The following is a 12,506-nucleotide window of genomic DNA, read 5'->3' as shown; positions in this document are numbered from 1 at the left end:
TTTTCCTATGACCTCTAATTACCCTCAAATTAATATTTATGTGGCAACCGTAATTACAACATCGCTTAATCGTCCGATGAAATGAAATGGCGTCGTTTTCACTAAACCAAACAATGTCGTTACATATTTTCCTAATCTCAAATCATTCAGCCACATTTTCACACGACTATTATTCCCATCACCTTCCTGTCGTTCCCGGGCCATCAAGAGATTACCCCTCAATCCCTCTGCTTTCCACCTAGATTCAGGGTTAGTCCTGGGCAAGCGCAACCGCCTTGTGTGGGAGCTCCTCTTTTCAGGGAAGGTTTTCTTTCTTGCTTCTTTTTTGGCTTGTTTGTTTTTATTTTTTGCTTGCTTGGTTGTGGTGTGGGGAGTTTGGTTCTTCGTGCTTGATTGATAGCTGGGTTTTGGGTACTCCACTCAGGCCGAGTGCGGAAAATTGGTTGATCCTGGTTTGGTGTTTGGAGTTGGTCGATGTCCTTGTCTCTCCTGATTTCTACTGCTCTGGTTGTGCTATTAGTTTAATGTTTTGGGTGCAACAACTTGGTGAGCAATTTCTTTACGCGATTTGTCCAGTTGATGTTATGGGGAGTGTTTTCATTGCATTGCCTAATATCTTTCTTTGGTGTGAGAAGCTTGGTTGTCTATTGATTTCTTTGGATCTCTGCTCCTCTGATGCTTCCATTCTTCATCATGAGCATGGGAAACCACGTGAGAATATTTTGGAATACCTCCGAAAGTGCTCATCCCATGAAGTTGATCTTTCTTCTAAGAATTTGAAGAATTGTTTTATGACTTGGTTTGAAATGAATTATAAAGGTATATGCATTAGGAAACTCACCCATAACGGAGAATTGGGTCTGAGCGGATTGAATTGTATCAGCTTGTTGTTGCTCCTTGAAGCCTTAGCTTTGCGCACATCTTGGAGTCTGTACGATCTGGTGAGTCTGGGATGGGAAGGTGATGGGTCTGGAGAGGTTTCACCAATGCTCTGGCTTGGCGGGTTGTGGCTGTTGCTTGAGATCTTGCTTTTGATTTGGCTGGTGGGGATCTTTTTCCCTGTTTTTGGGTCTTTTTTCGTGCTTGGTTTTTGCTTTTATGTGTTTTTCTCTTTGTCTGCTCTCCTGGGTTTTGTGGTTGCTGGTCTGCCGTGCTGTCAAAGGTGCTGACCCCTGCTGGTGTTGGTCTTTGGTCTGCTTTCAACTTTCTGGGCTGTGTTAGTTTGGTTTGCTGTTGTTTTTCTTGTTTCTAGTTTATGTGGGCCAGGCCTCCTAGGGGCAATGGTTCGGCTGGAGCTCCTGAGGGGGCTTACTCCGTTCACCGCTAGTTCTCTTTTTTGTTTTCTCCCTAAACGGGCACTCTTTTTCCTCTTTAAGGGTTCCTCCCTTGGGTTACCTTAAAGAGGTTTTAATGAGGCCTGGCCATCAGTTGCGTCTGTGCTCTCATGGGTTTAGGTTCTCTTTTTAGTTTTTTTTTTAATAAAATTTCTATTTCAGCATTCATTCTCATTTGTTTCTAAATTTTTAATCAATTTTCATATCTAAAAATCATTATATTAATATTCTACACCTTTTGGGATATTGGGTTAATCATGTACATCTTCTTATATATAATACGATTATGAGTCCAATTCTATGTGACTTTTTCTCTATTTTTTGTGCTTATTTTTCTAAATTATCATGGCTTTGACTTTTTAATCAATTAATTTATCTTAAATCCCATATCGAAATTTTAACAAAATTCACCAATTGTAGTCATGTATTTATTAGGATCAGTAAATTCACAAACAATTAAATTTGACCAATTAATTAGTTAATCAAATAAATAGTTATACATGTTTTGACGGGAACTTGTAGTAAAAATACTTTTGAATTGGGTTTGTGACATGACAGATATATAAATTCTAAAAAGATTTCGTATAAACAACAATTACTACATTTATTATAAATTAATTTTTAACCTTTTATAATTCGACACCTACAGTATATTATATGTTAATTTTTTTTTTTTACCAATTAATAGGTGAAAGTGACGTAAATTACTAATAATTGTCTCATTTTCAGATTTTGTACATGTTTTCAACTAACAAATGTACGCTTTACTTACACAAGTACCTTTGTGTAAGAAAAGTGCAAGAACTTTTACAAAAAACAATGCAAACCTAGGGTAAGAATGATACTTCACATAAATTTGGGTAGATTCATCATGTTTATTATGAAAGTGAGTATTTAAATTCTTACCCTATTATAAATGTATACTTTGTAATGTCCACAAAACAAACATATTGATTGTAAGCTTTTATTGAGTTAGATAATCAATATCTAAAACAATTCATATTGTTTATTTAGATATTTTATAAAATTTAAATGTGTTCGGATAATTAACTGATACTATTATATATATTTGGAAAGAGAGTTACTCTCTTTCATATGTCTGTCAGTTTGGACGGGCGAATAATTAAAATTACTTTTAAATCGGGTTTGGCACGAGTAAAATTATATAAGTTTTAAATGAGTTCATAAATTATATAGTTTTTATTATTCATACTATTTATTATTAACACACACATATAGATGTTCAGGAATTCAAGTTTAGTTTTTGCGGAAGACTTCACTAATTGTAGAATTTAAATAAAAGATTATCTACATGTTTACATGAAATTTTTTCTATTTTTTAATATTTTATTATTTATTGTTAATGTTTATTTTCAAATATTATGAGTTTTTGTTAAGATAGATAACTAATTATCGTAACAACTTATATTTGATTATTTAGATATTTAATAAATTTAAGCATATTCGGGTAATTAACGAATATTATTATAATGAATTTAGAATGAGAATGAATAGTAAAATTATTTTTAATTGAGTTTAAAACGAGAACGAGTATAAAAATAAAGTTCATAATCTGCAGATTGTATAATTATTGAATTTATACATAAAATTAATAACAAAATTTATTTATAATAATTAATTCCCGTCGAAATTCCACGGGCAGCAAACTAGTTGTCCTATAATTTCAAATAAATGAATAAACGAACAAACTGATCTTTTCATTTTGTCATTTTATTGATTAATCGTTAAAAACCAAAAAAATCTATATTACACGAATTACGTAAGCTACATTAATTTAAGTTTGATTGAAATTGTATAATAATTTACTCCATCCATCCCGACTATCTTGAAATCTTTTATTTGGACACATGAATTAAGAAAATAGTATTTTTATGTACGTATAGGTAAAAAAAGTAAAAATGTGAATAAAGGGTAAATTTTTTGTCAAATAAGAAAATGTCTCAAGATAGGTGGGGCACCCAAAAAAGAAAGTGTCTCATGATAAGTGAAACTGAGGGAGTATTTTGAATTGTTATATGAGTTCACGATTTGCTTACACTCTTAATTAATACTACGCAGATTATTAGGTGCGACCGTCGCACAGGCGTGCGACGTGTCGACCCGGCTCCAAACCCGCCCTCCTGACCCGGAACCCTGACCCGCGTGGATTTGACACATGCTCCTAATTATTACATTTGCTTATAATAATTGTTACTTTTAATAAACACAATATATACATTTGCTTATTAAAAGTAAATACTCCTATTAGGGTTTAATGTTCAGGCTTAGGGTTTAGTTTACAGGGTTTAGGGTTTAGTTTATGAAATTTAGGGTTTAGAAAATATAATACTTTATATTAAATGAAGGTAAATAGTAAATACCTATATTTATATAAGTATACATTTGTGCGAACAAATGTATATTTCATGCCTATTAAAAGTAATAATTATTATAAACAAATGTAATAATTTAGGATTCAGGATTTCGGGTCTGGGCACGGGTCGGGGCGGACCCGTCGCACTGGAGTGCGACCGCCGCATGCAAGACCGGCCCTTAATACTATTCCCTCCGTTCCACAAGAGTGTGCGTTACTTTTAGGGAATAAATTTTAATAAAATGTTAGATGAGTATATTAAGAGTGGAAAAAGTGATCCACTTTATTATAAAGTAAGAATAAGAAATAAAAAATTAGTGGTGTGATAGTGTTCAAAAATAACAAATACACATTCTTATGAGACGTCCCCCCCAAAAAAAAGTGCACACTCTTATAAGAAGGAGGGAGTATTACATAAAGATTTGAACGTGTAACATGTTAATAATATTTGATCTCAAATCGTATAATCATGTAATAATTCAAATTAAAATATGATTATTATTTGCACAATTTTATAAATATTAGCAAATAGGCAATAGGCCACCGAAGTGTGAAATTTGTGTTATTGTCTAGTATGTATGTGGGATCGACCCGAATAGGCTAATTAAAAGGAGAGTTACAATTAAAAAAATTTAGCCTAAAAAATTTCAATCCGAATAATTCAAACCGAAAATTATCACTAAATGGATTGAGCCGATTAACTAGATTTTTTATTATTACTTGAGTTTCAAACTTCATTATTAAAATTATCACTAAATGGATTGGCCCGATTAACTAGATTTTTTATTATTACTTGAGTTTCAAAATTCATTATTTCACTTTTTAATTTGATAATAAGATCTTAATACTTATTGAATGTATTTTGATTTTCTCCAATAATTAATAAAAAACGTCATAACATAGAAATCAAAGATTATAGTAATTATATTAAATGTAAATCCAATTATTATCGGTAACGAAGTTAATTACGCTCTCCGTCCACCAATTCATGTCCTACTCATTTTTAGTAACTATTTATATATTTTTTTAATTGGTGAGTCCCTGTAAACAATACTCCATTCGTCCCATAAATAATGATCTGTTTTCCTTTTTGGGTTGTTCCATATATGATCTGTTTTCCTTTTTGAGCTATAATTAACAATCAATTAGAATTCTTAATTAACCTATCAAACCTTAATCTTTTCTTCCCCCACCTAATTTTTCGCTTTTCCATTTCCAACATTCCTCCCATCCTCTTTCCTCTCTCTAGTTCTCCTCTCCCATTCCTCGTTCCTCCACCACCACCAACCTCATGGCTCCACCACCACCGCCCTCCGCCCTCCAGCCTCACCGCTTCCACTGCCTCCGCCCTCCACTTTCATCCATTGACTCACCCACCTCCAAAAATTAGGGCTCGAGACTACCCATATTCCTCTGTAGCCATGGAATTGCAGCAGAACGGAAGGGGTTTCAGGCGGCGGCTCCGGCTGGTGTCCGACTTGTGCAGTGATGTCGAGCCCTACTTGGAGATGAGGAGAAATTGGAGATGGAGTTTGGTGGTGGGATTGGCGATGGGTTTCGCACCGAGGCGGCGAAGGAGGCTGGAGATGGCGATTTTCAAAATTTTAATTTTGGGGATTTTCAAGATTTAGATTTGGGGATTTTTAGGATTTTAGTTTTGGGGATTTTTAGGATTTAGATGATGGCAAGAACATCAACAAGGGTGAAGGTTAGTGTTGCCGGATTTCTGTATTGCTGGTGTTGGCAGTGGAGGAATGGCGGGAGGTTGGTGTTGCTGGAATTCTGTCGGAGGATTGAAGAAGAAGGTCGGTCGGATGATGTAGATTAGCTAATAATTAATCTTACTAATAACATCTTTAAATACATGACCCATCACTTTATCTCCTTAATTCAACACTTCTTAATCTCCGTGCCTAAAAGAAACGGGCCATTATTTGTGGGACGGAGGGAGTACATTTTTTCTCCACTCAACTAATAAACAATACACTTTGTGGGTCCATTTCTCCACTCAACTAATAAACAATACATTTTTTTTAAAACCCGTGTTTCCTCTCCTAGGTCATGAATTAGTGGACGAATGAAGTATTAGTTACATCCTATGTTCACGAAAAAGAGTCTCAATGTTAAATTTATTATAACTGAAATAAAGATACAATTTGTAGGGATATTGTTAGTACAAAATGGAATAAAGATACATTATTAATTAAAAATTGAAATAAAGGTATAATAAATGTATAATCTATATATTATATTAAAGACCAGTTAAACGGTCATTTTTCCCGCTACCTACCTCTCCAAATTTTAAATTTTCAAATTAATAGGTGTCATTTTTTCGAAAATAACTGTCTTAATATCATAAATACAATTATTTAATTAAACCCATTCAATGTATCCGAGTAATTTAATTAACTCCCACTAACTCCCAACCATAACTGTCTAAATCACACAATTTACAAATCTCTCTGATCACATCTCTCAAACTCAAGCACCCTCCCTCTGGAAACTGCCGCCGCCGCCGCCTCCTCCGGCCAACGACGCCTCTCGCCCCCTCTTAAACTTTCTCCTTCCCTCTCTTACTCTCTTCTCACAGAACACGCCCACACACGAACAACCTACGCCGCCGCCCAGACTCCGGCGACTTCGCCGACCGCCACTGCCGCGGTCACCACCACCACAGCCCACATCTCCACCGCCTTCCACCTCTTCACCCAAAAGCCATATATCTCCCCCCGGTACTCTCTCTCGTCGCCGCTGCACAGCCACAGCCGCCGCTGCACATGCAGCGACGGTGGCCGTCGCCGCCCCCTCCTTCACCAACGTGCTCCTGCTCGGCCTCAATCCTAAATCCGGTGACCACCTCCACCTTTGGCCATCTGCCGCCTCCTATCTCAATCTCAAAGTGTCCAATTTTATTCCAATTGTGTAACTGACAGAATTTTATTCTACTTCTATTGGTTCTAATTTCTTTTCAATTTTCGATGAGTTTAGAGGAGATGAATCGTTGAGGGCATCAGATTATGTATAAGCGTGTGTATGTTTTCTTTAACCGAAGATGTGTGTTTGGGCATCTGAATTTAAGAATGAAAATCATGTGAGAGGTTAGGTGTTTCTGTATTTGCAGAAAGTAAATAAATAAGAAGATAGTTGAAGGTATTCTGCTGTGTCGAATAAAGTTATGAAAATTTACAGACTAATAAATTTTACAGTTGAAGCTCTGTAGTGAAAAGATCTGAATGATTGTTGGGCAAAGAACAGAATGGGAAGTTTTTTCAAATGAGGAGTAAGATTTACGGTTTCAGAAGAAATGAGATAGAATGAACTTGATGAACAATGAATTTATGTGGTTGAACGTGGCTTAATTAGAAAAAGAGTGAGGATACGCAGATTAAATTTTGATTCCAAGAATGTCATTGACTCCTGCTGATCCAAGATTGTCATTTAAGTTTGAACGACGACAATTCCCCCTGATTGTATCTTATGCAATGACGATCAACAAAAGTCAAGGGCAATCGTTTTCTCATGTTGGTTTATTCTTGCCAATACCAGTTTTTACACATGGTCAATTGTACGTTGCAGTGTAAGAGTACGAAGTCGAGCAGGACTTAAAATATTGCTTTCTGAAGATGGTAGAAATGATGATACTACTACTACAAATGTTGTGTATAGGGAAGTTTTTCAAAATGTATGACAATATGTGTGCTATTGTTTTGCATTTAATTATAATTAAATTTAATTTATATGAATATCATGTCTTATTTTCATATTTATTTATTTAAAATATTATTTAAAAATAATACTCAACGTGCAGCACTTGTCGTGCAACGCACGAGTGGGTGTTCTAGTTTATAGGTAAATATAAGAGAGAACGTAGGATGCGATAGTTTAAAAAGTAAAATGAAACTCATTTTCTTGGTTAAATAAAAATGAGTAAATGAGACTCTTTTTCGTAAGCAGGTGAAGTATTATGTAAATTTACATTGAATTATAGTGATTTTTGTATTTAAAACAAGGCGAAATGTGTTGAATAAAAATATACAGCATATTTTTGCTTACAAAAATTCATACATATAATAAAGATCGAAATATTTTAGCCAAAAAATAAAAAATCGATTAATCCGAATGAAAAATAATCCAAAATCGATGGACGTCCTATTGGCTACTTTGTTCAATTTCAATTATTCAAACCGTTGAATTACGACGTGAACACCGACGGTCCGACACCAGTCTCCGCCGACCTGTAACACAGCCAATTCCGCCGCCGCCACGACCAGCGCAATCTTCCAATGAAGCAGAAGCTACGGCCTCTTCGAAAATCAGTTAGCCCCCGCTCCTTGATCAAGAAGCAAAAGAATTCCTATGCTTGCGCAAAAACCTCGAAACCCCCAAAACTCTCCCAATTCAATCCGTCACCAGATCTGCCTTCCTCGTCCTCTTCAAATTCCTTACCGATTCCCGACTTCTCGGCCATCCCGTACGACGCATTAGTCAGAATTGCGGTGTCGTTCACGCTGCCGGATCTGAGGGCGGCGTCACTGGTTTGCAGAGCGTGGAGGGACGCACTCAAGCCGCTGAGCGAGGCGATGGTTATGTTTAAGTGGGGGAAGAAGTTCAAGCACGGACGCGGAGGGGTGCAGCCTAACTTGGACAAGGCTTTGGATAGTTTCTTGAAGGCAGCGGCGCGTGGGTCCATTCTCGCTATGGTGGATACGGGTTTGATTTATTGGGAAAGGGGGAAGATAGAAGACGCGATTGTTTGGTATAGGAAAGCCGCCGAGCTTGGTGATCCCGCTGGACAATGTAATTTGGCTATCTCTTTTCTGCAAGGTACTAATTCTTGTTAATTTCAGATGTGATCAAAATGATGATTCTTGATTTAGGGCTCTTGTGAATATCGATTTTAGCTATTCTTTGGAAGCTGGGAGAAATGGGAATGTATTTGTGTTTTCGGCCTTCAATTTGATCATATAGAGGTTTAGGACAGTTATTGATGATTAAGTGCTAAATGAGAAATCTTTATCATGGATTTGCAGGAAAAAATATGTTCAGAACATTGTAATACGAGATACTGAAATGAGTAACATAAAAGAAAGCATTTTGGAAAATTGGATGGATCATTCTATATGTCGTTTAGATGGAAATTGGTGGGTACTTATATTAGTAGTATAAGCGTCGTTTTCCATTGCTAACTGTCTAAAATTAGTTGACATAGTGAATGAGCCATATCCAAAACTCTTGTATCAATAAGATTAGAAAAGAGAGCTCGTCCTTTAATGATCTCTTTATGATTGTGCATATGCTGAAGCTAATCCTCCAAATACCAAAGAGGCCGTTGAGTGGCTGTACAAGGCTTCCAGTGCCGGCCATGCTCGGGCTCAATACCAACTAGCGCTTTGTTTTCATCAAGGTCAAGGGGTGGAACAAAGTGTACAAGAAGCGGTATGATACTATCCAGCTTTTCTTCATCTACTGTATCTGTGCTTACTGTTTTGACCTTAAAATTAGGGGTTGGCTTACAGTGGCCAAGCCATTGAAACAGAGAACAAACCATATGTCACAAAAATGGTCGGCCTAAACGAAGTAGAAATGCAACCGGACTGAAACAAGAGATAATTAGAAACAGAAACGTGTAATAGAAGGCCAAAATCTGGATGCAGGCCAAAATCTGGATGCAAACTGCATATCCAGTTTAGTTTTTCAGTTTGACAGTGTCTTTATAATGCTCACCCTCACCCCCATTTGATGCAAAAAAACTAATTCATTACGAGTTTGTTTGTTTCTTTATATTGTTAAATAATGAAGTGCTCGTGGTACGTAGAGGTCACAGCTGCTCTTATGGATTTATGGGGTCTTCTATTGCTCACTAATGGTTATCCTTTTCTTGGATTACTAATTTCGATAGGCCTGCTGGTATGCAAGAGCTGCAGAGGGGGGATATGCGCGTGCTATGTATAATACATCCCTATGCTACTCACTCGGCGAAGGTTTGGGGCAGTCTGATACGTTGGGTAGAAAATGGATGAGGAGGGCAGCCGACCACGGTCATAGCAAAGCTCAGTACGAGCATGGATTGGCCCTCATTTCGGTGAGCATCCTTTGCTTTGTGTCATCGGATTAATTGCATATCAACTCTGATATAAGTTGTACTGCTTTGACAGGAAGGCGACACAATGAATGCTGCGGTGTACCTGGAGCTGGCCGCTAGGGCAGGGGAAATGGGTGCAGCAGCAGCAAGAGACGCTGCGCTCGACCAACTCTCACCAACTTCTCGAAATAGAGCCGTGCTTCTTGCGCACAAATGGCGTGCTTCGTGCTGACTCGACTATGCAGCTACATGTAGTCAAATTAAAGTGTTAAGGGCGTTGTAACTTGTAACATTCAAATTGATTTCAATGACAATTTTATATATATATTTTTTTTGTATAATAGAGTACAAAGATTAAACTTAATTAAATTAACTTCAATTATTATGTGAAGTAAAAGAAATACTTCTCTTTTTCTTCATGTTTTCTATAATTGTTTTTTTCTCAAAATTATGCTATTTCGTTAGAAAATTATATGCAATATGTATCTTGCAGAGAAGATAGTTACACGAGCTTCAATGTAGTATACTAGTATAATATATAAAAAAGGGTTAATTGCCGGAAAAATCATATACTTTTTCGATTTTTGATTTTTTCCCATGACAAAAAAAATCTGAACAGAAATCCATGAATTGGAACATTAATTGCAATTTTCCCCCGCGTCCATTTTTTCCCCCAAATTGAATTCGAGGTGGCAATCGGATTTCCAGCGTGTCATCGCCGGGAATTGTACGAGACGACGCCGTTTTATGTTTTTTTGACAATTGAATTACAAAATCTGGAAGCTCGTCGATTCAGGGTTCGTCGATTTAGGGTTCGTCTATTTGGGGTTCGTCGATCCAGGGTTCGTCGATTTAGGGTTCGTCGAAACTTTTAGGCTGATCTTGTTGATAATTATGTTGATATTGCCGTATTACAAGACCATTGTACTGAGGTTGAAAGCTCTGGCCGAGGACGGTGTAGCTGGAGATGGAAATTCCGATGGGTTGTGTTTTGCTAAATCAAATAATGGAGAATCAATTTGTGTTGATGAAGTGAAGACTAATATGACAAAATTGGAGAATGTCGTGAAGAATCTTGAATGGAAGATCCGAGCTTTATTGGTATGGTTGTTTATTTTGCCTAATTCAATTCAATGTAATAGTTATGCCAACAACATTTCAATGGAAATGAAATGTTGGTTTGTAGATTTTAATGGTTGAAAATCTGGAAATGAAATGCCCTGCTCAAAATACACAATCTGTAGATCTTAATGGAATGCCAGAGCTGGAAATGGAATGCCAGAGCTGACCTACTTGACAGAGCGGACCGTCACTCACAAGGCCGCCAGAGCTGCCAGAGCTGACCAAGGAACTCTGGCTGCTTTGGTCAGCTCTGACTGTCAGAGCTGACAACTCGCCAGAGTAGATGTGGCTGCCATGTCATGATTTTATTTTAACACTTGGAATTAATTAAGCCACGTTGAATCGGACCTCCATCGGAGATCGCCGGAAAATGGACGCGGGGGAAAATTACAATTAATTTTCCAATTCATGGATTTCTGTTCAGATTTTTTTTGTCATGGAAAAAAACCAAAAATCGAAAAAGTATATGATTTTTTCGGCAATTAACCCTATAAAAAATTAGTTTAAAATGACCAAGGTATAAATATTTAAATTTTGAAATGAATTATGTATATACACGATTTAGAGCACTCCAGCAGAAATCCCAAAATTATGCTCTTATATTCCTCCCTAAAGCTTCCCTATTTAATTTTAGGATCTCAATTTTATAAATGCATACACCAGATCTCCTATTTTCTACATAAAAACAATAATTATGTGTGGGCCCTATTAATTATAAGCTTAAAATAAATTTAGGGTGGGTGTAAATTTAAGATTGAATTTAGGTAGGTGTAAAAATTTTTGTGGGCCCCATCCAATTTAGGGGATCTGTTGGATGTATTTTTTATCTCACTTTCAATTGTTTTAGCCTAAATTTAAAGTTAGTGATGCATTTAGGTGATCTGCTGGGAGTGTTCTTATACTATGCATTTTATCTCAATCTTATCATTTTTCAATTTCCTCATTTTTCTCTTTCCTTTTTATAATTATGTAGTTCTTTTCAATTTTTAAAATTATGTATTTTTATTTATTTTATATCAAAAACTTATTAGTAAGACATTATAGAATAATGCATAAAAATTATTATTTCCTCCATCTAATTATGAGTGGCACAAACACAAAATTTTTAGGCACAATAATTAAGGATAATGTATAAATTAGTTAAAAGTAATACTTCATCCGTCCATGAAAGAATTTCTATCTTTTATTTTTGGGACGTCCACCAAAAAATTTCCAACTTATTTTTGGACTATACCCCATCATTTATAATTACTTTTACTTTTCACTTTTCACAACTCCCAATATTAATTATACTCCCTCCATCCACAATTTAAAGCCCTATTTGCTCTTAATTTTTTGTCCACAATTTAAAGCCCTACTCTACTTTTTGTATTTTTTTACTCTTCTTCTTTTCCTATATTTACCACCCTTTGTCACTAATGGACCCACCTTAAAACGTCTTTATCATTTTAATATTTTATATTTACTACACTTTATCACTAGTGGACCCATTCACAACACTTTTATCACTTTAGTCAACTACCTTTATCACTTTAGTCAACTACCCTTATATTTCATCCACATCACCTTTTTCAGTTTTCTTAGTCTCTGTGCC

General features: G+C 36.1%; 1 protein-coding gene across 1 annotated transcript; it reads left to right on the top strand.

Annotated features, from left to right (window-relative positions):
• Positions 1-7,688: 7,688 nt before the first annotated feature.
• Positions 7,689-10,125, top strand: LOC130993587 (F-box protein At1g70590-like). Its single transcript, XM_057918523.1, has 4 exons — positions 7,689-8,532; positions 9,011-9,144; positions 9,608-9,790; positions 9,864-10,125. The coding sequence occupies exons 1-4, from the start codon at positions 7,992-7,994 to the stop codon at positions 10,020-10,022; spliced, it is 1,017 nt and encodes a 338-aa protein (XP_057774506.1). The 5' UTR covers positions 7,689-7,991; the 3' UTR covers positions 10,023-10,125.
• The last annotated feature ends 2,381 nt before the right edge of the window (positions 10,126-12,506 follow it).

This window comes from Salvia miltiorrhiza, chromosome 7 (assembly GCF_028751815.1).
Source record: "Salvia miltiorrhiza cultivar Shanhuang (shh) chromosome 7, IMPLAD_Smil_shh, whole genome shotgun sequence".
NCBI classification, from domain to species: domain Eukaryota; kingdom Viridiplantae; phylum Streptophyta; class Magnoliopsida; order Lamiales; family Lamiaceae; genus Salvia; species Salvia miltiorrhiza.
This window is presented reverse-complemented; position numbering and strand designations above follow the sequence as displayed.

Coding starts and splice junctions, on each gene's coding strand:
- LOC130993587 (XM_057918523.1), top strand. CDS start 7,992: ATGAAGCAGAAGCTACGGCCTCTTCGAAAATCAGTTAGCCCCCGCTCC. Junction 8,533..9,010: donor GGCTATCTCTTTTCTGCAAG/GTACTAATTCTT, acceptor CATATGCTGAAG/CTAATCCTCCAAATACCAAA. Junction 9,145..9,607: donor AACAAAGTGTACAAGAAGCG/GTATGATACTAT, acceptor TAATTTCGATAG/GCCTGCTGGTATGCAAGAGC.